At 49.5% G+C, this 26,296-nt stretch overlaps 1 protein-coding gene across 4 annotated transcripts; it reads right to left on the reverse strand.

The window, feature by feature from the left end:
• Positions 1 to 1,099: 1,099 nt before the first annotated feature.
• On the reverse strand, positions 1,100 to 26,014 carry FHL3 (four and a half LIM domains 3). 4 transcript variants are annotated; one of them, XM_021554844.1, is made up of 6 exons: positions 25,915 to 26,014; positions 5,302 to 5,483; positions 5,030 to 5,204; positions 4,231 to 4,400; positions 3,883 to 4,069; positions 1,100 to 2,964 (listed from the first exon to the last, which is right to left on the reverse strand). In XM_021554844.1, exons 2-6 carry the CDS (start codon positions 5,455 to 5,457, stop codon positions 2,813 to 2,815), a joined length of 840 nt encoding a protein of 279 aa, XP_021410519.1. In that variant the 5' UTR covers positions 5,458 to 5,483; positions 25,915 to 26,014; the 3' UTR covers positions 1,100 to 2,812. The 4 variants fall into 4 exon arrangements, with proteins under 4 accessions (XP_021410519.1, XP_021410518.1, XP_021410516.1 ...); XM_021554843.1 differs by having other exon boundaries at positions 5,302 to 5,486; positions 25,915 to 26,011; XM_021554841.3 differs by lacking the exon at positions 25,915 to 26,014 and adding an exon at positions 14,147 to 14,277.
• Between the last annotated feature and the right edge of the window lie 282 nt (positions 26,015 to 26,296).

Here is a 26,296-nt window from a genome sequence, read left to right on the forward strand (position 1 = left end):
ATGTTTGTGCATGACATCACCCTCCCCCTCCTGTAAATCAGGCACTGGGCCATGTACAGCCATGACCCATTCATGACAGGGATAAAATCCAGATGTTTCAGTGCTACGTGCAGCTGGGTCATTTCCTTTTTTGGCTAAAAACGTGAGGCTCTGGAGGCTGACTGAAAGAAGAGCCTGGGGGCCCCTTGTATAGAAACCTTTTGCGGTTAATCCCTGGAAACAGCACTGCAGAAAGCCCGGCTGGAGCTGCTGCTGCTGGAGGACAGGCTCAGCTGGGAACCTCTGGGCTGGAGCTATTCACTCACCCTCCAAGGGCCAGCACAGCACCAGAGCCCAGCCCAGGTCACAGGGCAGCAAGAGCAACAAAAATCGTGCTAGAATTCCATCAGCCAGCAGAGCAGAGCCTTTGAAGCGGCCAGGAATGTGCACACACCAGTGCCATGGTCCTGCAGAGGCACCCCGTGGGCTGTGCCCAGCCTGCCACCACAGCAGCACCCATGGGAGCCTAGCCACTGTGCTGAGAGGGCTGGAGCAGGCAAGTCCAGAGCAAGTCACAGCAGCTGTTGGTAAATGTAAAGGATCTGTGGAAAATAGTTTCATATGTTAGGGAACACATGGCTCCCTGGCTGATAAACATGAGTACAGAGCATGCAGCACTTCAGGGAAGGCTGCCAAGAGGGACCGTGGATATCCTGGCTGGAGGCTGCAGCTACCCCAGGAGTCCCCTTGGAATGCTGTGGCATGGGCAGGCAGTGCACACTGCAGGGCAGGAGGCTGCTCTGCAGCAGGGTTGGCTTGGTACCACAGCCATCCCAACAGTCCCACAGCCAGCCTGCAAAGACAGCAAGGACAGACAGATGGACACCCCCAGCCCCTGGAAGCCACTGCAGCCACGCAGCAGGAGGAGGGAGACGCTGTGGCCACAATCACAGGGCCGGCACGGCTGGTCCTGGGCTGTGGTTTGGGAAGGCAGGCACAAGCACTGCAGAGGTTGCCCGTCCCCAGAATGGGATCAGGGGTGAGGCAAGGCTGAGCAGAGCCCAGCACCCACTCAGCATTCTGCCCTGTGCCTGCTGTTCAAGAGACACAGAAGAGAAAGTGTCACGAAAATGGTTTATTGTATAAAGCTGTAGGAAATACAGAGGACGCTGAGGTTTAGGACAATTCCTTCTGGAAATGGCTCCAAGCTCCTCTCATAATAGCAAACACACAAACTCTGATTTGCTGTCATCAAAACTTCCAAACAAGGATTTAAGAAGGATCTGAATGCAGAGTAGTAACACTTCAACATGCATAACATTTTATGTTTCTAAGTGAAGCCCGGGTGGGGGGCTAGCCCCTTTATCCTGTAGTTGTGTACAAAATGATGGATATTCATGAAAGATGAGTACAAAAGGGAAAAAAACCCACAAGAACAGGTTTTCAGTAAAGCATGTGGCTGACTAAGCAGGAAAGCAGGGTTGGCAAAAGTATCCCAGCGAGACAGAAGCAGAAGGATTTAGAGACGAGGCAGGCATCCCACTGGGAGAGGCCTTAGCCCAGGGCCAGCTCATCCATTGGGCAAGGATTGCACAAGGCCTCATTTGAGTCTGGGATGGCTCAGACACCCGATTTTGCAGTTAGGGCCAACTGGGACCTGGGCAATGCAAAATCATCCCACCCCACCCCCCAGGTGCAATCTTTGCTTTGCTTCTTGTTTGGGACCCAGGGAAGGATGAGTGTGGCTGGAAGGTGTCCCTGCTGCTGGGGACACAGGCAGCCCTGGAGGAGCAGGCTGTGGACATCCTGCTGCCCCCTCAGCTGCTCTCTGTGCTGCAGCCTTGTGCTCCTGCAGACCCTCCCAGCAGCTACTAATCACAGGCACAGTCTGTGGGAAATTATCCTTCCCTGAATTAATTACCTCTGGTGTTCCCAGTGCTGCTGGCAGCTGGGCTCTGATAGCAGTGCCTGTCTCATGGTTCCTCATGAGAGGGATGGAGAAGGAATAAAGCCCTGAGTGCTCTCAGCCTTCAGCATGCCCTTCTACAGGGCTCAGCCAGATGCACCTGAGCATCAGCAGGCCAGCACTCCCAGCTCCAGCTCAGCCACGGGAGGTCACAGCATAGGTGGGCAGCAATGGGGTAGGTGTGGGTGGGCTGAATGCCCCGTACCTACAAGTGACTTGAACTCCTCATTCACAGCTAAGCAAGCACTGCCATGGAGGTGCTGAGCAAAGGGTGTGGCCTGCAAAGATTGAGGTGCTACAGAACTCCAGAGGTGGATCCCAGCTGCCAGGATGTATGCTCTTCTCCGGGGCACACTCCAGCCTGGTGTCCTCAAACCTCTAGAACAGAAGACAGTGCCCTTCATGGCTGAGCAAAGGGAAGGCTGTGCAAAGCTGGCTGCACCAAGGCCAGCATGGCCAAGCTGCATGGCCCCGAGACACTGCCTTGTGTCACCTAGAGCAAGGGAAGCACATGGAGAAAGAAGTCAGTGCCAAGGGGTGAATACATGCTTGCCAGCATGCAGATCCAGCAGCACAGTGCCAAAGCCACTCCTGCCCTTTGCTCAGCTAGGGGCCTGGGCTCGTGCTGGGTTAGACTGGAAGCGAAAAGAAAGAGTAAATAATGGGGGGTCTTGAAGCTCCTTTTTCAGCTTTATTTAGCTTTAACTGCACAGAGCCACAGCACAGCGCACTCTAGCCTTCAGGGAGGGGGCACAGGTCAGCCCCCATCTCCTGTGCCTCGTGCTCTGCCCCTGCAGTGCTGCGGGGGAAGCTGGCACCAAGGCCCTGGAGAACAGAGGGAGGCCCTGCCCCGCCGTGCCCTCGGGCTCATAGGTCGCTGCTGCAGTCGCGGCACAGGATCTCGTCGTTGTCGGGGATGAAACCCTTCCCCACCAGCGAAGTGCTGCAGCGGGCACAGTTGAAGCAGTTGTGGTGCCAGTGACGGTCCTCAAAGGAGACGTATTTGCCACCACCGAAACCTGTGGGAGGGACAAAGGGCAACATGAGAGTCTCTGGGGAAACTGGGATGAGCTTCCTGGACAGACCGAGCACTGGCCTGCTAATCTCCAGGTCAGGTCTTCACACATGGCACTGGTGGTGGCACCAAAAACACACCCCAGGATCAAATAGATCTGAAATGTGAATCTCCACTCTGGTGGGGGAAAAGCACTAAAATTGCTTCAGAGCAGACTTTGCAGGGTTGACATATCTGGATCAGAATCATGATTTTCTCCCCTAGGAGGAGCTTGGACAGGAGCTGCACCATCACAGTGGATGAAGTCAGACAGAACTACTCAAATCCTGGGAAGAGCCAGCAGCTCAGGCCCAGGCTCCTGCAGAGGCTCCACAGGAGCTTCCTTTCTCTGCTGGCAGTTGTTGGACTGGTGAGCTGTGACCCTCTTCTCCCCAGGGCTGCTACAAATTCATAAGGACCAGAGGGGAAGTAGGTGCCTGGGAGCAGCCAGAATCATCCTCTGAGTCACCGGCTGATTCACAGCTTCTCCTGCCTTCCCAGCAGCAAGAACCTGGGAGTTGCAAGGGGGAAGGTCATGTTGTGAGGTTGGGAAGGAAGCCAGAACCTTAGGAGGCTCTGAAGAAGAGGATCCCTTACTTTCCTTGCCTTAGGCAGGTACAGCAGGTCCAGACCCCCCTACACCAGGTGCTGCTATAGGTTTTCCCTGTCTGTGAACAACCTTTTCACAGGACATGACAATCAGTATCAAAAAACTCAAGCTAGACACATGAGCTCATGCTTTGGGGGGGTCACTTTGGAGCCTTTACCTGTGGGTGGAGGGAATTCCTCCCACAGGACACAGTTCACCACTTTGAGAGATGCAGACAAAGGGACAGAAGTAGCCCCAGGACCACGGGGCTCCTCAGAGAGCTGCTCTGCTCACCTGTGATGGGCTTTGTGCAGGCGCTGCACTTCTTGGCATAGAGGTTCCCAAAGCACTTGATGCAGTACGGGTTGTCATCCTGGGAGGTGAACTGCTGCCCAGCCAAGGGGGTCTTGCAGCCTGTGCAGACAAAGCACTCCTTGTGCCACGGCTCATCCCGGTAGGTCACTCCTCCCTTGGTGAGAGTCTGCAGGAACAGAGCACATGCTGGTGACACACAGGCAAAGGGAAACAGCCCAGCCAGGGTGATGGCACCTGAATCTTCCTCTGATAGAGCTCAGGCAGGAGCAGAGAGCTCCCTGTCCCTGCAGCAGAGCTGGAAGCTCTGGGCTGTCAGACCACACGTACCTTTTTGCATCGAGTGCAGCGAGGAGCGAACTTGCTCTCGTAGCAGGGGACACAGTAATAATCCTTCTTGTCTGGGATGAAGGACCGTGACCCAATGGGCTGCTGGCAGCTGCTGCAGATGAAGCAATGCTCATGCCAGGTCTGTCCATTGTACTCCAGCTTACGGGAGCCTGCAAAGAGAGCCCTGCAGTGAGCAGCACACACGCACACAGGGACATGGGGGGCTGGGCAGGATGAGCTGTGGTCCTGCACACCTGGCTCTGTGCTTGCTCTCCCCATGGCAGTTCAGGACCATGGAGCTGGAGAGGGGGCTTCAGGCCCACAGCACAGCCACACGGGGAGGGCTGCAGGAACACGTCCCCAGCACTGGCACAAAGCCCATGGCAGAGATGCCTGACGTAACCTACATCTGAAGATGGTGCCAAAATAGCCAAGTAAAGACATACACGCCTTTGCCTCAGGCCTTCTCCAGAGACACTCGCACATCTTTAGTCATTCTGTCTCTTCTTGTCAGCACACAGCAGAAAATGCCCAGGAAACCCTTTGTTATCTCCTCCCTCATTCACTTCCCCATTTAAAAGAGGAACAGATAGATGGGTCTGCTGTGGTGGTCACAGCTTGACCAGCAGTGCTGTCTTGCTGGACAAGCAAAGGACCCAGCCCTCTCCAGGCAGTGACAGGAGGGCAGGAAAACAGAGACCCAACTCTCTTCCATGCTGCTCTCTTGCTGGACCTGCAGCCCCAGCTGACACCAAGGGACCAGGAACAAACTGCAAGGCTCGAGTCAGCCTGCTCCTACCTGGCATGACAGTCTTCTCACAGGCGACACATTTGGAGGAGAACTCGCTGCAGTAGCAGTCGTTGCACAGCAGCTCCTTGCCCTGGCAGGTGAAGGGCTCATCAGCCAGAGAGCGGTCGCAGCGGAAGCAGCGGAAGCAGTGCTCGTGGTAATGACGGTCCTCGTAGTACAGCTCCTGGGAGTACAGCCAGCATGAGGAGGGGACCAAAGGCCTTGGGAACTGGCCTGCTTGTCTGCAGGGCCTCTGCTCACCCTGCAGGGCCTCTACTCACCCTGCAGTCGTGGCCGATCAGCTCCTTGCACTCGTCGCAGGTGTTGGCGAAGTGCGCGTCGTAGCAGGGGATGCAGTAGGGGCCATTGTCCATCTGGATGTACTTGCGCCCGTACAGGGACTCCTTGCAGTTGTCACAGTCGAAGCACTCTGTCATGGTGCCGGTCTGAGGCCCTCCTTCACCTGCTGAGATCAGGGCAGGTGTGGGTCAGTATCAGCTGAGCTGTCCGGGATGTCCCTGCACAACCCTGCCACCTCCAGGGGCCAAGGACCAGAGTCCCTGCACTGAGCCCACAGCTGCTGCCAGCACAGGGGACAGAACCACGCTGTGCTCCTGCTCTGGGGCTGCATGCACTGCCCTAGGAGCCTGCAGTCATCAGAGCCTTCAGGCTTATACTCCAGTTCACAGCCAGAGAACTTTGGCACCGCTCAGAAAACCTGGACGTGTCAGCATGCAGCTAAGCTCCTCACTCTTTGCTACCATCCTGGGAAGTGAAGTGTAAAATAAAAAGGGAGAAATTTCCTGCATTAAAAATTTTCGTTTGTCACCAAAACCTTGCACATGCCACGTGGTTGTGTGTCCACCGTGATGTCTGAGAGCCAGACAGCCTAAGGGAGATCCGTGTGCCCAGCTGCCCTTCAGAGACCCGCGCTCAGCCCTCCGTGGTCCATAGCAGGCTCCTCAGAATGGCTGAAAGCTCTGCCTGAGGAGCTGCTAGCAGCTCAAACCCTGGAACTTCTCCAGAGGTTTAAAAGCAGCTGCTCCATAGGGAAGCAGGAATTGGGCATTGTGCTCTGTGCCTTGGCTGTGGAGCCTTGTCCCAGCAAACTGCTCTGCATGTGTTGCTCCAACTATAAACACTCCAGGGAGAAGCTATAGGGGCAGATGAGTGTTCCACAAGCACCTGTTGGGGCTTGATATGAAGGAGACCTGACATCTTTCCTTGCTGCTTATCTCCCTCACAGACAACAGGTTTGTGGAACAATTTTGCTTTCTTTGGAGCATTAACTCCAGAACAAGACTGTCTTCCTCCTGTTTAGTTCAGCCTGGTTATTCCTAAACATGGAGTTTTCCACTTGCAAAATCACACCCTTCTTTTAACCTGGGCTGCTGTCAAGTGTAGACAAGCCCACTGAGTTACAAGGGTGCTGTCAGCTACAGAGCACCTCCACTGCTCTGTTCTTCACAAACTCACCCACTTCACAAAGAGCAATTACAGCACAATCTGCAGTTAGCATTGAATGGTCAGGGAGCTCCCTACCAGCCCCTGCACCCCCTCCCCACAGCCAGCTGTAGGTTGGGAGGCAGCCTCCAGGGCAGGAGCTGATCCAGACAGTTCTGACTCACAGCCCAGAGCTCCCCAGGGCTATTCTTGGCCAAGGCACACAGCTCCCAGCTGTTGTCAAGCCCGGTATGTGCCGATAGGACTGATGAAGAATAAATCCAGTGCTCCCACATGGCTACGTGACCAACTGAGGGGGAACAAAGTTCCTTTTCAGACACTCCTCACCAGCTGCCACCCAGGCCACTGCCCACTCCGTGCCCTCCAGCGTGGCAGGCCAGCGTGTGTGGCTGTGGGAGCAGCTCCATGGCCTGTCCCTGCCAGCAGCGCGGGGCCAGCGCTCCACCAAGCCTCTCCCAAAGCTCCAGCCAGCAGCCCTGAGTGCTGCCTGCAGAACAAGGCAATGCCCAGTCTGTTACTGGACACAAGGCAGGCACATGGTGGTTTGCTGCAAGCTGCTGAGCTGCACCTGCTTCTCCAGCCTGTGCTGGCCCCCACAGTGTCCCTTCTCTCTGGGGCACCCCCGAGGTGCTCCCGTGACTGGGCAGCAGCTCCCACACAGCTCCTGGCTGCTTCTCACCCACTGCTGCCTTCTCTGCCACCCCACTTGCCTTTGCTCCCTGAAGATACCTGGGACCTTTCTCTCTGGCAATTAAAAGAAATTTCCAACTCTCCTCCCCGCCTCCCAGCCCTGGTGAAGGGAACTTTCCAAGGTGTGTCTGTACTGAGAGACCTGTAATGAGCACTCCTGCTCATGAGAGGCTAAGCCACCGCCAGAGCAGGGAACTTCCATGTTTCTCAATGGGCTGCACTTTAGCTCTGTGGTCCAGTAATACAGGCTCAGAGGGCATCAGAAAACACAAAGGAAGAAAAAAACAACCTGAATGAAGAAGGCTGGGATTTTACCAGCGATGAGGAATAACCTCCTGAGCACCACTTCCCTGATATTGTCAGAAGAGGAAGTGAAAAACAAATCCCTCCAGGAACGATATACCAAGGAGGACCCTAAAGCAGTGGGCCAGGCTTGCCTCTGCTTCGAGCAGTTTTTCCCCAAGTGAAAAACTTTTCAAGCTGAGTGCTGCTCCCCAGGCTGGGGGTGCAGCAGAGCCAGGCCCGGGAGCCTCACGTGGCCAAGGCTGCACACAGGAACAGACTTTGTGCTGCCTTTTCAACAGAACAAGAACAGGCCCAGGAAGTTTGCTCAGGGTTATTTGTGTTAGATAAGCTGTTTGCTCCCTTTGTTCTGCTCTCAGAGCTGGGCAGGGGCGTCGAAGCCCAGGCAGCACCAAAGCAAATGCAGCATCTCCGTCCCTGAGACATGGTGCTGTGAGACTGAACACTCCGGGAAGAGGAAGGTGGGACAAAAGAAATGGAGTAAAAGAAATAGTAGAAAAGACCATAATTCTTACTGTGATTGTAATTATGAACCTGGGAATTACCTTCCTTGTGAAGCACATAGTTAGAGTTTTAAAATGCATTAAAAACCCCTTTAATTGAGGGTCAGACATAGAAGGCACAATATAGGCAATCTTGTGCCAGTGAGCATGTGCTCATCCTTTGCACCACCCTGTAAACATCAGCTGTGTGCTGGGCTGATGTCAGGAACGCCTTCAAATGCTAACCAAGGTGTTGCCCTATAATGATGGGGTTGCAGTTGCAAATACAGTGTTTGTGCATTGCCAGATGGCTCCTGTCTGGGGGCACAAGGCTTGCTGAAGCAGGTCCCTTGTACAGGGTGATAGTGTAGCTGGATGTGGGATATTGCTCAGCTGTTTCACTAGCTGTTGGAGGGCAAAAATAAACACAGATATATGCCTGCCAGCTGCCTCCTCTTTCCCTCTGAAAGATGTAGTTGTGCTCATGGAGCAAAGGAAGTTGAGTTCCTCTCCTGTGCCCGTGAACAAACAGCTTTAGGAACAAGAGCCCCATCACAAACAACATTCAAAGTGCTCCTCGATGCAAATCTGATCAGTCAGGAGCAGAGCTCAGAATAGCCTCATGGATGGAAAAGGTCAGCAATTTGTCAAGGAAGCACAGCAAAGTCCACTTTCTAATTAGAGAGTAACATGCACCCAACACCACCCTGGTGTCATTGTCCGAGGCCATGGCTTAGAAACAGCCCCAGGAGATCAGTGCAATAATTTTAGCACAAATAAAACAGGGATTTGTTATGCAAAGGAGGCAATACAGACTGAGTACAGCCTGATCCACACAATCACTGAAGACAACTCCTTAGGTGTGGAGTCTTGTGTGGGTGGTGAACCTGTAACCCTATGTAACTTCACACCAGTTTGTTTGTTGTCAGCTCACAACCAGCTGCTCCACAGAGTCACCCTAGAGTAATCCATGGGGCTATTCCTAGGGAAACACTTCATCTTTCCAGGACATAGGAAAAGACCTGCTCTTGACTGTCTGTCAGGTCCCTGCCTATTCTCACCTCCCCACTGCTGTTTGAGCACAAATATAAGCAATTGCAGTTCACACCTAAACAGACACACAGAAGAGCAAGCACCACCTCACTGGGGCAGGCAAGTATTCCCCATGTAAGGATGAAATCGTCTAGGGACATGGCTTTGAAAGACAGTCCCCAAAGCACTCCAAGGTCAGCAGAGGAGAAGAACACTTTTTGTTCCTGCTAGCTTTCCAGAACCATTATGGGTCCTGGAATCTGCATGAAATTGTTTCTGCCTGCTGCCGACCCTAAAAGGCAAACCAGCTGCTTGCTCTGAGGAGCAGCTCCAGCCCCTCCGTTATGCTGGGAGTGCTTTCATTCCTGACACGGCTTCTGGGGATCTGCACAGGGTCACTGAGCACCCTGGCCCCAGGCTGGCACAGGTTCCTGGGGGTAGGGGCCAGCTCCCTGGGGTGCTGTGGGGGTTTCTCCACACTTACTCATGCTGCTGCCTCCCTGTGCCCTGTCTCTCTGCTCCCAAACCCACCAGCGCTGCTGCAGAGCTGCTGCATCCCTGGGGCTGTCAGAGGAGAGCTTGAGGCAGCTGGGGAGAGGTCCCAGCGCTCCCTCAGGGTGACCCAGCCTGCATGGGGCACCCTTGGGAGCAGATGCACCCTGGTGCATCCCTGGGGCTGTCAAAGGAGAGCTTGAGGCAGCTGGGGAGAGGTCCCAGGGCTCCCCTGGGAGCAGAGTTGCATCAGACCTTCACTGGCCTGCTCGAAGCTCCAGTGAGTCACTTCCTGCCCTCAGCTCTCCTCCAAGCTGCTCTCCAGCCTCATCCTTCCCTGGGACAGCTCTGAAATCTTAAGTAGGAAGGAGGGCTCCAGCATGGCAAGGAGTAGATTCTTTGCAGAGACCATCAGGACAGCCACAGGCCTCACACGGCAGCTTCCCCATCACCAGCAGAACCAGAGGATGCTGCAGGTCATTTCTCCAACACACAGGGAAAGTTCGGTTCTTACAGCCAGCCTCAGAGGCAGGAGATAAGCAGATCAGCTGGGTGTATGGCCACAGCCTCCCTGCACCACTGGGGTGTTGTGCTCACACATGTGCATACGCTGAGCTCTGCTGAGCAAGCTGCACCTCAGCCTTTCCCCCCAGCACGGGCAGGACGCCCTCCTGCCCAGAGCTGTCCCGGGTTGCTCCAGGCTGTGCAAGAGATTGAGTAAAACGGCTGGCAGCACTGTAAAGAAACACCTTGCATTTCAGATAAAACAACTTGCTGTCAGCAAGGTAAGCAGCTTCCTGCAAATGCTTTGTGAGGAAGAAGCAGCAGAATCCGTTAAACTGAAGCAGCAGAATCTGACAAGCACAAGACCTAAACTGTTGCATGACTTTAATACAGTCTTAGAATGACAAAATAAGGGTTTCCCATTGTTCAGAAGGGATCTTTAAGTTGCCCCATCCAAAGAACAAAGCCATATCACAGACTCCTCCTGGCAGCTCTGCATATAGATAAAGGACAGTGCCAAAACCACACCTATCCTATAAATGTCTGATTGTACTCTTAAACAGAATACAATCAGTAAGAAAATCACACCTGCCTCCAGTCCCCAGCCTGCCCAGAGGTGCCTGAAGGAAACTGTGACAGAGACATCACACCTGGTCCAAGGTGAGCAAGGGCAAGCTGCCACCACTGCTGTGCTGGGCTTGTGAGGTACCAGCAGCACAGGCACAAGAGACAATTCAGTCCTTGCTCTGGACTTATTTTCTTTAAGGAAAGCTAATTCTGCCAGGGTCTGAGAAAGGAGCTGAAGAGTCCCTACTATGGAACCATAAAAATAAGAACTCTGCCAAGGAAAAAAAAGAGGGCAAGATTTCAGAGTTAAATATTTATTACTAAACATCTGTAGGGGTTAACTAACTATTTTAGGTTCTGAACAAAATCTTGGTCTTTTGGAGGTGTAGCTAACAGCAGTAAAACTATTTGGGAACACTCAGAGCAGGCAGTCTATGTCATTCTGCTGACATTAAATTGGAATGTTTGCTCAAGAGATCAACTGTTAATCTTATTCAGAATGAGCACAAAGCAAGCAAATTCTGTGCACTCAACAGGAAGTCAGGAATTGAAGTCATTTGGGCTCTTTGGAGAACCCATCACATTCAAACAGACCAACAGATGGAAGAAGTCTTGAGAGCAGAGGAGCAAGATAGGAACACACCAGAAACTTCTGGCTAGCTCAACACAGACCATTCTGTCAGGCAGTTAAGAAACCCATGGCTTAAAACCATGCCAGGAGAGATTGTGGCTTGTCTCTGAGGAGGCTGCAGAGAAAAGAGAGGCTCCTCGTGACAGGTACCTTTCCTGCCACGTGCAGTGACAAGCAGGGGACACTGCAGCCGGGCACAGCTGCCACTGGGCAGGGGTTGGCTGAGGGCAGCAGCTGCACACATGGTCACAGTGGCCATAAGAGGAAGAAAGATGCTGAAGCCAAGTTTCAGGGAATGTGACTGATCACAGGAGCTTTGGTGTGATCGGAGGAGCCCAGGGAAAGGGCTGCTCCTGTCAGCTCTTAAAAAGGAGCAAGGGACAGGTGTGCAATTACTCTCAATAAGCATGTTGTGAGCATTCAATCTAGCATTGAAAGTTTAATTTTGGACTGAATTGGTTTATGCCCGTGTAACCCACAGCCATATCAATGCCTCACTGCTTATCCAACTTAACAATCCAAGGATTCCTGGCAATCGTGCTTTCAAGATCTCTTTGCCCCACATAATAAAGGTCATATGCAGTACAACAGAATTCAAACGTGAAAGCGTGACAGGAAATGACTAACTGCACACTGAGGCCAATGTACCTTCATCTTGGATCAGCTCAGCACACAAGAATCTTGCAACTCAAACAGACATCACAGCCTATATGCAGAAAAAATAATCTGACTGCTCTAGTTGCTACTTCTTGGGGCCTGTGCATCTCAATGTAGATATTACATGTATATAATGTAATTCCGCTCTATTTCCCTGAAGTTCTCACAACTGAATCCTTACACTGTAGTTTGCACTTTTCATTCCCTTAGAGACAGCTCCTTTTAAATTGAGGATGAAGCCATTATTATTTCTGAGTTGATACATAATTTAAGTTAGTATTTACAAAGCTTTTTGCAGTCCATAATAAAAGATCCTTACGAGATCATGTCTCTGTTTTGCCCAAAAAGGCAATCAAGGGACTGCCTCAAGCACTGGACACAGCCCTAGTGATTGTGTGTTTTGCTCACGTGCTGAAAACCAACCTGTACAATTTGAGCCCAGTCCCCTATTCTCTGTTTCCCCAACAAGCCTGAAAGCTCTTTTGCTGATTAAGGCTCTGCTCAGCTTCATGTTTCTTTTCAATAAACAAAACAACTTTGACTTCCAGTAGCAGAAAAAGGCACATATCCCAGACATGTTTTATTTAATGCACGCCTATTACTTAAAGGGCAAAGTGAATTTTTTCACCAAATTTGGTCAAAATACTCCCTCTTCCGATTTGATTCTTTGCCTCTCAAACACAAGTATTTGCAGTTGGTTTCTTGCATATAAACAGATCTATTGATGGAGAGAGGTAACGTGCATCTGAGTTTTGTGCCTTTTGGGGCTCTCCAAAATCCGCAGAGGGAAGAGAAAGCCAGGAAGGTGACAGGAGACACTTTTGCACTCCCTCTCTGCCACAGATCCCCGAGGCCTCCCCACCTGTGCTGGCTCTTAGCCCAAGAACACGGACAGACTCCCTGTAAAGTGCTTTTTACAGCTGCTGGTGTCCCTTGCAAGCAAAGGCAATGCCAGGCCTGCAGCACGAAGCATGCAAGCAGCTTCTAAATCTGGGGGAGGACTGAGTCCTGGCAAAAGACAAATTGTCTCATGTTACCACCCTGGGAACAGCTTGATGGTTCTCCCAAACAAAAACTGGGATCATTTGTTGCCCGGGAGATGCTGTGTGTGCCAGCTGCAGCCCTCCCCAAACAGGGCAGCGCTCTCAAGGGCAGCACAGCCGAGCAAAGGGGACACATGGGATGGCTGAGAGGGGAAGAGAACACCTCCTAGGCAGTGTAGAAGTGAAATGAATATAACATGGGCCAGTTCAATAAGGCCTAACTAGTTTTAGCTCCTTCAGCTCCCTTCTGTGACTGAAGGCTTCTCTGCCAGGTAATCTGGCCAGAACGTGTCATTTACTTTCACGAGCTGGTTCTCTTCAAACCATTCTCACTGACACCTTTAAAATTATTCTTCAGTACTGCAAAATTTAAATAATAGAAGCCATCAGTTGCAATTGTTACGTATTTTGCATAACATCTCTACAAAATAACTCCTTGCAAGCGCTAAAAGGAAATTTGCAAGATGCAACATGCGCTCCTGTTTCTGCTGTGCAGAGATAATCTTTGGTGGCACCCATAAAAGGGAAAACTGTGCCACGTCCAAAAGATTATATGGAAACAGGTATTGTAAGGAACACAAGTGCCCACAAAGTGTATGAATGCCTTTATATCATGCAGCTACACATGGAGTTTCCACTGGACATGTCAATCTCAGAATTGGAGCTGCTGCTGGCACGCAGCTCAGTAAAAATGTGGACTGCCTAAAATCTCAGAAAGAGAGGAAAAGCTGTTTATTTACAGAAAAAAAATCCAACATGAACAGATAAGAAGTAACAATATCAAGAGTCCTTGATCCAGGTCCGTGGCTCCTTTACAGAACATCATTCTTTGATTCCCATCTGAGATTTACAAGGGCACCTACATGAAGCACGTCTCTCAGAAGTTAAAAAGGATCAGAAAGAACAGAATTTTCACTAACAGGCTCCTCTCTTGGCAACTTTCAGCTGAAGAACAAGAAGAGCTGCTGTCTCAGCCCTAGAAGCAGCAGATGTGAAGCAATGCCTGTTTCTTTGCTGCAGGGAAGGTGCTCCACACTCACTGATGATGATGGAAGCAGAAGCAACGTGCACTCTGACTATTGGGAAAAAGTTCCCAAAGCTGTTCACATGCCCAAGCAACCCAAGGATCAAGGGCTTCACTGCAATGCCAACAACCCTTCCCTCTGTTCTGGAGCTGATCAGAACAAGAGTGCTCCATTTACAAGCCATTTGTCCCAAACTGGCAAACCCTGGAAATAAAAGCTCAGCCCAATTCGCTTACCTTGCATTGCTGGAAGCAGTGGAGCAGCAGGGACCCAGCTGTGCCAAGGTGCTCCTCCAGCCCCTCACCTCAGTCAGCTACAGCAGGTGCCACCAGCCAGACACTCTCACCAGTAAATCATCACTTCACCAGCAAACACTCAAGTGCTTGTCCAGCAACAAAAGCACTCACATCATAAACCAAGGGTGACATCAGCACAGGGATTGTGTTTCCTACAGGGGTTTAAATGTCATTACTTGTGACTAGAAATTGGACACTTGCATTAAAAGTTACTCTAAATTTTCACAAGAGACGTGATTCCAGTTTTGTGTAGACATATTTTACTTCTAATGCCTTTATATTGCTGAACATCATGATGACAGGAAAAAAAAAAACAAAAACAAAAGAGAAGAGAAGAGAAGAAGCAAAACTCCTAACATAAAGTGAAAAACTCATCATCATTATCAGCCTGACTTACCAAGTCAGGTGCTAACAAGGTGAGCAGCAGAGAGCAGCAGAACCTGGATTGTCACTTGAAAGGGTCAGTGTGGCTCACACAGCCTGATCTAATAATTATTCAAGGTTTCTACATTGCCCTCTTCCATTCTTATTCAAAGTTCTGCTCTACATATTCCAAAATTAAAACTCAAAGCTATCAAGGACCTGAAAGCATTATTTAATCATGCTGTAGTTATTACTGTTTCACACAGCAGGAAGCACAACACAGTCCGTGCACCTTCACCAACCTGACGTGCAGTTATGATTTCCCACACTCAGCTCTGGGCTCTCCAAAAGCAACACATCCAACACTTCTACACATGCACACCGGGCCAGATTTAATCTTTCTGTGAGTTATATGGTGTTTGCTTAGGGTTGAGAAATAGCAGAAATAAAACTTTTCTTGGCTGAGATAGATGCAAAACACGCTGTGCACTTTTTGCTTTTAATGACTCTTGGTGAGTACCACTACCAGTCTATGTATTCCAGAATGTTCTGAGTTAGGCACTCAGCAGTTTTCTTAATGTCAACTGTTCACTGAGTTAAAGGGAGCCACTGAAATGCCTTTAGATTTAGATGATGCCCTTTCTTTTTGAAAATGTCCATGTGCCAAGAGGCAGATGAGCATAAATAATCCAAATTTAAGGAAACAAACTAAAGATTTACCTGTGAAGCAGTTTAGCTCCCCGATTCTCTACTGCCAGTAACACAAATGTGATGATCCAGTGCAAGATCATTAATGCAAAAAAGTCCTCAGTTTCCAGAGCTGACACCCCACACCTCTCACTGGATTGTGGCTTCCTCAATTCCCTAACAGCTGTCAGCAGCAAAAACATTATTTACCCTTGTATTACCCACAGGTCAGGGAGTAATGCTATCTCCCTCCTGGGATTTGCACCTCAGAGAGTTCTGGCACTAGGCATGGCCTGTAGAACTAAAAATGGAACCAAGACCCAAGTCCCATCTTTCTTCTCCTCCTGAGATGCAGCACATATCCCTGTCAGTGGAAACTGTGACACCCACCAACGTGGGGTACAGACCTGCATCTACAGATTGCACAACCCTGACCCTGGGAGAAGCAAGAGAAAAGGGAGGAGGAGAAGGAAGAGAGGGACATGGTCTTTAAGGTGCCTTCCAACCCTGTAGCAGACAGACAAAGTGCTGTGCTGTTCCAGAGTCCAGATCTCCCAACCAACACCATGCCTCTGCTAGTTGCCCTTGCTATTCAAACTTGGGGTTCAGCAGGGAGCAGCTGAGCTGGCAGGCAGAACTGGGATAGGGCAGCAGCAGGAAGTTATGCACCAGTTCCAAATGGGTTCGTTTTTAAGAAAGGAAAAAGCCAGTTTTCCTTAAATGAGGGTGCTGGAATTCCAAGGTGAGGTCAAAAGCCTGGCAGAAATCAGGAGTTTAGGCTGGTACTGGGGCTCATGATGGTGACAAATGCAGTCCTTGCACTCAGGGGCAGCTTAGGACCCATTGATTTTTTGTTGTCTTCCCATCCTGAGCAATATCCAGGAACAGTGCCATCAGGTGTGGACCTCAGAGAGGAATTTCTGTCTTCAACTGTGCTGAAGGTTAGGCCTTTCAGATACATATTTTATATTATTCCCTTTATTTTGTTTCATTAGAAGAACTACAAAAAGACATTTTTCACAAGAAGCCTGAGTGTACATGCAGGTTGTGTGTGATCTGCAACCACACAGTCCTGAACCATGACAGAAATTACCTGTGATACACTCACATGGAGGAAATCTTGTGTGCTTGGATCATTCAAGAAATAAGGCTGCTTTACAGATACAGGAACAACACATGGCCAGAATGTGTTCTAAATCGGTAAGATACAGGCCAAAAAATCAACTGCTAATTGTTTTTACAATTTGTATTTTATATTAAAAAACCCCCTCAAGACCTTAAGAGGCAGAGCTGAGCCTAGAAAGGATTTTTATGGTTAAACCTGAAAGCAGGGATCTAGGACAGAACTAGTCCACTACATTTCAAACTTTGAGCCTGGGTTCTGCCTCAAGCAGCTGGGATTATTTTTCCAGTTAAGCAAATTCCTGCTTCTAAAACCCACTCTGATATTTAAATAAATTTGGAGAAGATGCTGAGTAGTCACTCTGCTTCACAGATAACAAATCAGAACTGCATTGTTTGATGGATTTCTAAGAGAACACTTGAAATTTGGGCAAACAAATTTAAAATATCAAGGTCATATTTACATTCCAGGGTAATAATTAAATACTTAATATCTTGTGGTTCCACTATTTTAGGTTTTTCTACACACCAAAATATTTAGTCATGTGAAAACCATCTGTAGCAGCTGGAAGACATTCATTTGGCATGCCAAGATTAATTAGTTTAAAAATACATAAATAAAGCATTCATTTTATTTCCAAAAAGCTGTTGTTCTTGGTTCTCTTAGGGTGTTGGTGATTAATGCTTATGGAAGGTTCTCAAAAAGAGGTATCAGATGCCAGTTTCACAAATATCTGTTAAGTAAAACAAGGCCTGTGTTTAGGTTAATGCTCTTCTGGACTAAGCCCAGTCATTATTCACAGCAATACAAAAACTAGCTTGCAAACACTTCAATCCCTATTTTTATTCTTTCCCCTATGCTCTCAAATCCACAATGCTAAAATGTGCTTTTAAAAATTGATGAAAAGAAATTTCTCTTCAGGACTGGGGTTCAGATACCCGTGTTTAAGAATTACAAACCTAAGTGCCCAAGTATGTCTTTTTTCTTGAAGAAGTTCCTGCATAATCTCCATAGAGCTTTTCAAAGTCAAGTAAACAAGACACACAGCTGAAACTGTAAAAAGGGTTGAATTTGGCTTAGTATCCATAGGGATCACTTATCTGGCCAACAGCTTGCAAAGGGTTATTTCTTGGCTCATCATTTTTGTTTTGCTGGAAGATGTTGAGGTTTTAGTGAAGTTTCTGCAGAGCGTGCAGCAGCATTCAACATTTTTTGCTCAGCTAATGAGTTAAGTCATCACAGCTCTCCAATGGCTTGAAGATTATGGGTGTAGGAAAAGGGAATGCTCAGAAAGGGGAACTTTTGAGCAGTCACCACTAAACTGCGGTTAAAACAGACACCAATGACTCTATTCAGCTCCCAAACCTCAGACAGTTTCCATTTTCTCAATAACAAAGCATTTTTGTGGAATGAGGTAATGGCCTCCATCTGCCAGGTCGACATCTCCACTAAGATTTCTCAAGAGTGTGGCTGACCAGGGCTGGCCAGCAGAGCCAGAGGCAGGAGAGTCCCTTCAGCCTGGGCAACACAGGGCAAAACTGCCATGGGACAGACGTGGAGAGGAGCCTCTGTGGCACCATCTCACAAACTCTCCTGGGAGTTTGATTCACAAGCAGCCTGGAGCAAGCTCCACACACTGCCCAGCTGAAGAGTCAAAAGGTCAGGAAAAGGGTTGAGATTTGTCATTATGAATGGCCAGGGACAGGCAGGAGGGAGCAGAATGGGTGCCATAAGTCCAACAGCCCATCGTGGGTGGCTCATGAGCAGAGAGTGTGTGATTTAAAGCAAAATCAGGCACACACTGCCAGATGCACAGTGCAAAGGGCAGGGCAGACATCCTGCTCCCTGAGGACAGCACTGCCTGTGGGACTGGCCACTCAAGCTGCCATACACCCCCCACCTGAAATACAAAATATCTGAGGCAGAGCATTTACAGCCTCTGAACACAGCCTGGGAGAGGGTCTGGGTTTGTTCTTTCCTTATTTCTTGAATTTAGCAGCTTATGTCTTGCCCTCTCAGTTCCAGGGATGCTGAGCACTCAATCATTCTTTTGATTTCTGGCAAAGCCAGCTCAGTTCTTCTGAAAAGCAGTCCTTCATTTAGCTCCAGATGAAGATTCCAGCTCCTGTCAGGACCCCCTCATCTGACTCTTGTCTCCCTGTGGATGGCCAGTCACTAAGCTCCCTTGCAATTTTGAGACTCTCAGCTCCAGGTTCAATTCCCCCCATCTGGTTCTCCCATTTAAAGCAAGGCAATTTTCCAGTTGTTTTCTGATGGCCTTTGCATTCCTGTAACACTTCCTCTTGAAGTTTAGAAAACATTAACACCAGCCTCCTCACTTTCTAGTGTAATTCCAACTGTGTGTCCATGTGGATACCTGGTGAGTGGTACCTTCCTTCTTGGCCAGGACAAAGCATTTCCCAAGCCCGTTTTCTTCCCATGAGGAGTGCTGCTGTCAAATGTCAAAAACCCACACTGCTAATACTAGCCTTCTACAAGGTCAGCCAGAAAGGACTTCCATCAAGGATGAGCTTTGCTGGAGAAGGCTCCCTGGGGATTATCAGAATAGTACAGTCAAGCCCAGATGGCCACAACGTGCTGAGCACATTTCCCGCAAACACAGCGGCGAGGCAGAGGCCTCTACAAATCAAAGTCCACCCTGATTTCTGCCATCTGCTGAACACCGAGGGCCAGGCTGAGGCCTTTGGGAAAGGTCAGGATAGTCTTACAGGCTCTCAAGATATTGCTTTTGTTCTCACTATTTGCTTCTCAATTCCTTCGTTAGAAGATACTAATCTCTCTGTAAGGCAGTTACTTGGAGCCAAGACTTTAGATATTATTGCAAAACATATGCTTAAAAGAGACTGGAAATTATGCTGGCAGTGTTACAGAGGGGAGCAAAGCACAGCTTTGGGTCAAAACAAACAAAAAAAAATGTAAGCTAGTAAGCAATTCCCATGCAATAGTTTAGGAGAGCCAGCAAAAGCTTCTTCTAGAAAGAAAACAATGCTGTGAGAACGAAGCTAACGAGAGCTGGCTCTTGGAAAAATAAAACAGCTAGTAATGAGCCAAAAGCACATATCCAAGAGAATCTTTCTGGGAAACCGACCCAAGTCTTTACGCTGGAAAGCCCTGAGGGACTAAGGACCTTGAGGCTAAAAGCTGGCAAATTGCTTCATCAGTTAAGGTCGGTCTCAATGTTTCCTACTGTGTAAAAATAATTTGTTTTAGCCTACAGGTCTCTACAGAGCACTGGGTAAATTCAGACTGCTTCCTTTGGGAAGGGAAACGGAGCCCCTGGCAGAGCCCTGCCCAGTGGGATATTTTCAGGGGTTTCCCACCACCACTGCCAGCCCTCCAGCCCCAGGCTGGCCCAGCACACTCAGCCCTTGGCTCTGCTGAATTCCCTCGGAGCTGCTGCAGTGATCTGGGCACCACATGGCCACTACGGGGATGGTAAATCCCCCAAGCTGCTCTGGTCAGTGTTACAACAACATGATGAACGTGCCTCTGTAAAGCCACCTTCTGGAGGCTCATTCTCCCAAAACGGATGCAGCCAATGATCCTGAGATAGCTCGTTTTCCAGAGCAGTAAGGAACAGACCTTGTTCTCTCTCTTTCAGAGATTTGTTCATGCACCCACCAGGATCTAGGTGCTCATACAGAGTGGCAAAGGCAGGGTCTGTCTTTGCAGCCCACTGGTTCATTGCCAGTCCAGCTCCCCAGCCACAGCACCACAGCAGGAGCACAAGACAATAAATGTGTGCTCCAGCTGGGCTTCTGCGTCAGCAGAGAAAATCCCCGCATTGGCAGGGGATGTCAAGGTACTAATGACTTTCTTTCTCTTCCAACTGCTCTGATTCACGTTGCCATCTTCCTTGCAACTGACCTAAATAACATGTTCAGGCAGCACTGAAGTATTTCCATCTCATACTGCAGTAAGAGTGAGATCTTTGCATCTGGAAAGGGAATTTCACAGGGAAGTCACGCCACAGGTGAATTAACAGTGTCCTTCTCAAGAAGAGAACACAAGCACCCTGTCTTATCCCATCAGGGAGACTTCCTGGCTGCAGGAGAACAAAGGTTGCCCAGGAGCAAGGAAAGCACGTACAACACTCCCAAGCCCCAGCAGATCTGAACAATGTGGGCAGATTACTCAGTTACCTCATTTCCAGGTGTGCTGTCAGCATGAGCCACGTCTGGCTTGGAATTAAAGAGGTAAAACTGTTCCTAGATCTGGGCTTAGTCAGCATAATTTACGGTAATTACTGCTCAGTAGCCATTAATCCTTTAATGCCATATCACACTCAGCCCTCAGTTCTAACTTTTGGTCATCACGGACCATTCCACTGCAGAAGGGGCTGAAGGACAGGGTGCACGACTACACTGAATCCAGAGCCAAAGGCCTCAGGAAGGGAAAAGCAAAGAAAGCCACTGTAGAATGACTTCAGCAGGTCAGCCCTCTCCAGGCACACAGTGAGTATGTGTGCTGGTAACATACAGGCACGTCAAGCAGGCTTAATCCCAAACAATTACAGACCTCCCAGCTCCTCACTGCAGCACCCCTCAGGTGTCCAACAGCACTGCATCACAGGAATGCAGGGGCAATCCCATCCCTGCCACTCCACTGGGATACTCTCCCAATCTCACTCTTCCCTTTACTGTCAGCTGGGCACTTCCAAGAGCCATAAAAATATCTCCTATCCTTCCAACCCCTAGCAGACTACAGATCTCAGTGTTACCTTACAGCAGTGGCCCCCACAGGCTGTGTGCTGAGGAACTGAAAAAGTCAGCTGAAAAGGCATTTATTGCCAACAAGGAATGTGACTGTGGGGAAATACAGAAGGGTATTCTGAAGCTGCTTCCAGCTTTCAGGTGAGGCAGTGCCCAGCTGGGGCTGGTGCATTATACTTTGCATGGCAGGCACTAGAGCCTCAGCAGCCTAACAGATACCTTTCTTATTCTGAAGATACACATGAAACAGATACAGTTCCCCTATTGCAATATAAAGGAAGTTATACTTGATCCATACCAAATCTTTTTCAGGTATTTGAGTTCTTAAGCAAACTTAAACAGAAAAGCTGCCAGCAAAACTTGTGCCTCTTTGTGCTACAGTTAGTCCATAACAACTAGTCTGAATGTGTTATCTCTAGTTTTTATTAGCTCATATTTACTTTGGCTCAACATCCAAGCAGTCATTTAAACAGGGTGAGAGAGGAAAATCTTGGACTCACAACAATGGCCAAGCAGTTTAATCTACCACTGGGGACAAAGACTTGACTCCTATTGGCGTGGAGCGCTGGCAGGGTCAAGTGTAACATGTGCTGGAGGAAGCACTAGGGAAGCAGATCTCTGACTGTTCAAACACCAGCAAGCATTTCCTTGAGCTATTCAGAGTTCTCTTTGCCCCTCCTGTGTAGAGAAAACAGCTCCAGCTGTCCAGTCACCTGCGCTGGCTTCTCCACTCACTGGATTCACGACATCGGCGGCCGCCAACAGCTCCAGGTTGGATGCAGCACATTCCTCATTCCTCACAGCTCAGATGTTCAAAGCTAAGTTAGGAAGCAGTCAGGATCATGTCCTTGGCATCAGCACCAGCTTGGTGCTGGAAGATAATTTATATTTCTGAGCAGAAGTGGCACTGGGCAGATTGGCCATAAACATCAACAAACTGTTGTTCCAGCCATGACACCAAACAGAAGGGTCCAGAATGAATATCTATCCATGCTGCTGATTTAGTAACTTTTTTTTTTTTAACTTGGGAAGTTCAAAATACTTCACATAAAAGAACACTGCAGTTTGCAAGTGTGGGACAATCTACAGTAACCTATTCAGAGGCAAATAAAAAATTAAATTAATTCATATCAATAATCAGATGACCACAGGCCAAATCAAATCAAAGTGACACTAGACTAAGAACAAGAATGTAAATTTCAGGATTTTTGTTCCATTGCTCTTTGGATGCTGTGTTAAGACATTACTAAATAATTCTTAATTATTAATTTAGCCCTAATGAAGGTGTCTCTCTGCTTTCTCCCAGAGTAATATTACTCTCTTGGTGAGCCCCTCTCAGTATGGGCAGAATAATTTGTTAAAATTTTTCTCCATTTAGCAAGTATCAACAGACAAAGTGGTCACTCAGCAGAGGCAGTTGTGCTGGGGTGAAATACAGGAAGGTGGAAGCCATGTGGCATTCTTCAATTTCCCCTTTCCTTTCACAATCAGACCCTTGATATTTTCTTCAACAGGAAAACTGACATTCCCCTTCTGTGTAAACTGCTGACAATTGTATTTTACACCTGGTAAAACCAGAGCAAAACGGAAGGAAGAGAAGAAACAAAGACCAAGGACTTTTCTCAGCAACTACATCTCCACAGAATGAAGTATTTTCCTTTTCCCACCTCAGAGCAGACAGAGTCCAGTAAACACACCCCAGCCTTGGTGGGAAATGCCCTCTCCTCGCTGGTGTCTGCAGGACAGTGCCCATGGCAGCAGCTTCCCAGAGAGCAGCCACAAAACCAAAACAGCCTGTGCAGTTTGGCCCTTCTGCCCCCAACCTCACGTTACGAGTCGCCCTAAAGCTCCTGGCTGTAGTAATTTGAAGATTAAGTACTACTGATAAATTTTATCTGTCCCCTAACAACTGGTCTTCTCCCTTTCCTAGATACAACTGGTATTTAGGGCTACAGCTATCCCCTCCTTCTGAAAAAATCCCCACCTGAGTAAATTGATTTTGATGACATCACCAAGGCAAAACACAATGAAGTTCTCTCTTAATTCTTCCAGTTTGGCCATAGAAATTTCACCTATTTCAGCAGAAGCAAAGCTCCCTAAGGAATGAGCCATTTGCACTCTGAGCAAAACTGTAAACATCAATGGCAGCACCTTCCTGCCAGAGCACCTGGGCACAGGCAGTCGGAGAACAGCACATGTCAACCAGAGTACTGAACACCAGAGGAGAAATGACTTCTTACTTGAGCAATTAAAAGGCATTTTGGAGCTGTTTGCCCTGTTAAGAGGTTTGGCTTTTATTCAGATCAGGCAGACCCCAGTTTTCTGGGTAACTTCTTTATCACACAAAACGTGAAGCAGAGCGACAAGGTTTAACTCCTGTCTCTCTCCTGAGGTTGCTGCTGCAACTGTGGCTCATCAAGCACAGCCTCACATAAGCTACAGGCAGCAAAAATCCTACAGACATAAATGAGGATCCTGGTGCACCACCAAGGAAACCTTGTGCATCAGTGCTGCAATTATCATTAAATTCCTTTTTAAGGGCGAGGGCGTTGGAAACACTTTGGGTATTGAGAATAATCAAATTTTTCCACATTTCTGCTGGCATTTCAAACACCAGCCAACTGTGTAACAGCAGAAACTCAGCTGCAATTAGGAACACAGCAGAAAGCACCTTACCTCATCAGGCAAGCAATAGAGCAAGCAAGTCCTGGCTGGGAACAGAATACAGTGCTTCCAAAGTTGGTGCACTGGGAATTTTGGTAACCTGCCTGCAGGGAAGTTTTTTCTGGCTCCATCAGTTAAGGGTTCACTTCAGTCTTGAAGCTGCTATGTCCAAAGCCAGAAAAGAACATGGCTAAACTCATACCCCTCAGAAATCAACTGACAACCAGTGAATACTTCCTACTGTCATACAAGATTGGTACACTACAGACAACAACCCATGTGTCATCAGGGACACCATGATGACACCAGCCAGGAAAGAGACTCCTGCCTTTCCTCCCCAGGATAGGGTGACCTGGGAAAGGTGAGTTATCCTACTGCCAGCTGTGTTCTGGGACAGCAGGGCTGTTCCAGCACCTTCTCTAGAAGAAACAACAGTGCAAACCAGGAGCTGAGCTGAGGGTAGATGTGCTGCAGGAGCAGCAGCCACCTCCTGTTCTCCCAAAGACTGGGAACCACAGTGACCCTCAGCACCCTCCTCACCACTCAGCTCTTCAGATGTCGTTCTGCAGGCAGGGCAAAAGCACAGATTTTACCCTAAGAGGCATCTGAAAAAATCCAAGACAGAGAGACAGAGGGATGCTCCAGAAACTGAGGTCATGGAACAGTTCACAGGGCCTCCCTGCTAGGGAATTCTGGCTGTTTCCAAACACTGCCCTGCCTTCAGTGTGCCCCACCACTCCCTATGCACAGGTTTATGGGGTTCTTATTCCAAAACATACCTTTTGCTGTAGAGCATCTGCCATAATTAGTACGCACAACTAACCATATCACCAATATTTTTGTCTCCTGTGCTATGCCACCATTTTAAAAAGTGTGCAAAATTACAGGCTGAGCTGGGTAAGAATAAAACTACTGCTGACAATTCTATGCCTCAAAGGAAGTGGTCAGCAAGAAAAGCAAGGGAGCAACACAGTCTCCATGTTAGGAAAAAGGAAAGAGGATGGCGCAAAACTAAGATAGGAGAAATGTCAGACTTCCTCTTTCCTCTTTGCCTATCATGAAGTTAAACCACATACTGACAAAGCAAATCAGGGAAATAAGGCAGCTTTAACACCTGGGCAGCTAAGAGAGCCACAGATTTCTGATGCTTGGTAGAAGAGTCAGAAAAGTAAAAGGAATGTCCCTATATCCTTCCCTAGAAGCCTGTGCTGCCACCAGGATGCTGCATCCACCAGAGCTTTGCCCTTTCCTCTGCTCCTAGGAATAGATTTTCTACTTTGGAAGGATTCCTTTATTGTCTTCAAAACTGGGAAACATTGAACATAGCAAGTTTGGATCTAAGTCAAGAGACCTCAGTATCAAATCCTGCCCCATGAAGACACGTAACCCTGGCACATGCCATCCGTTTGTGCTGCAAGTCTGTGGAGAGAAATTCCTCCCACCATGCTTCACCCAGGCTAACTGGAAAAGTTTATCCAACGTTCCCATGAATTCTCATGAAAGTGTCAGTGGTTAAGGTAACCACAAGTACAGAACTGGAAACGGATAAAGAAAAGAATAAAAAGTTACCTGTAAGAGAACAAAATCTGAAACATAACTGTGTTGAGGAAAAAGAAAATTGCAAAGATCCTGAGCTATAATGTGAGAGCCAAACTGTGACTTCCGAGTCTTTGTCTAGCACACACACACAAAAGCAAGGCTGAGAGTCTTCTCCCATAGCTACCCTGGGATTCTCTGGAAAAACAGCAATCACTCCAGATGTGCTGAAAATTTTCTTGCGCTACACTCGAGCCTTTGGTTACAGTTTACTCGCGAGTCTGTCCATCGAGTAAAGTCTCGGTACTTGTGAAGAGCCCTGAGTACTCTTCACAAAACCCTGCTCAAGCTCTCAACTTGGCCGCCTGGCAAAGGGGCACGGCCCTGTGGTTCTCTCCTTTTGGAGAGCGGCGTGCATCGCGCTGCCGCAGCGGAGCTCTCCGGCAAGCGACGTGCCCGAACCGCCGCCGTGACCGGGCATCCCGGGGGATGCCCCGAGCCCAGGCGGCACCGGGGACGCGGTGCGTTCCCTCCAGCCGCCCAGGGCACCCCCGGGGCTGCGGGGCCGCACGGGCAGCGCTCCCCGCCCCGGCCCGACCCACCTGGTGCCGTCCCGGGCCGCGCTGCCGCTCTCGGTGCCGGCGCTGGGCACAGCCGGCTCCGCTCGCCCCGCTCCTCAGCCGCGAGCGCGGAGCCCGGCCCGGGGCGGGGCCGGGGGCGGCGCGGGGCCGGGCCCGCCCAGCCCCGGGCGCCGCTCCGCCCGCGGGGTGAGCCCCGTCCCCGCGCGGCGGCTGCGGCGCTTCGCCTCCCGCGGGCGGGAGCGGCAGCTCCCCGGGAGGGCTCCGCGCGGCGGCGGAGGGGCCGGCAGCGCTCGCCCCGTGAGGCTGTCCCGGCGGCCGCGCCCGCTCATGCCCGGGGGTCCCCGCGGGGTCGGGCGGGGCCGCGCCCGGCGCCGCGCGCGCGTCCCCGCCGCCGCCGCGGGCA

This window comes from Lonchura striata, chromosome 26 (assembly GCF_046129695.1).
Source record: "Lonchura striata isolate bLonStr1 chromosome 26, bLonStr1.mat, whole genome shotgun sequence".
Classification (NCBI taxonomy): Eukaryota; Metazoa; Chordata; class Aves; order Passeriformes; family Estrildidae; genus Lonchura; species Lonchura striata.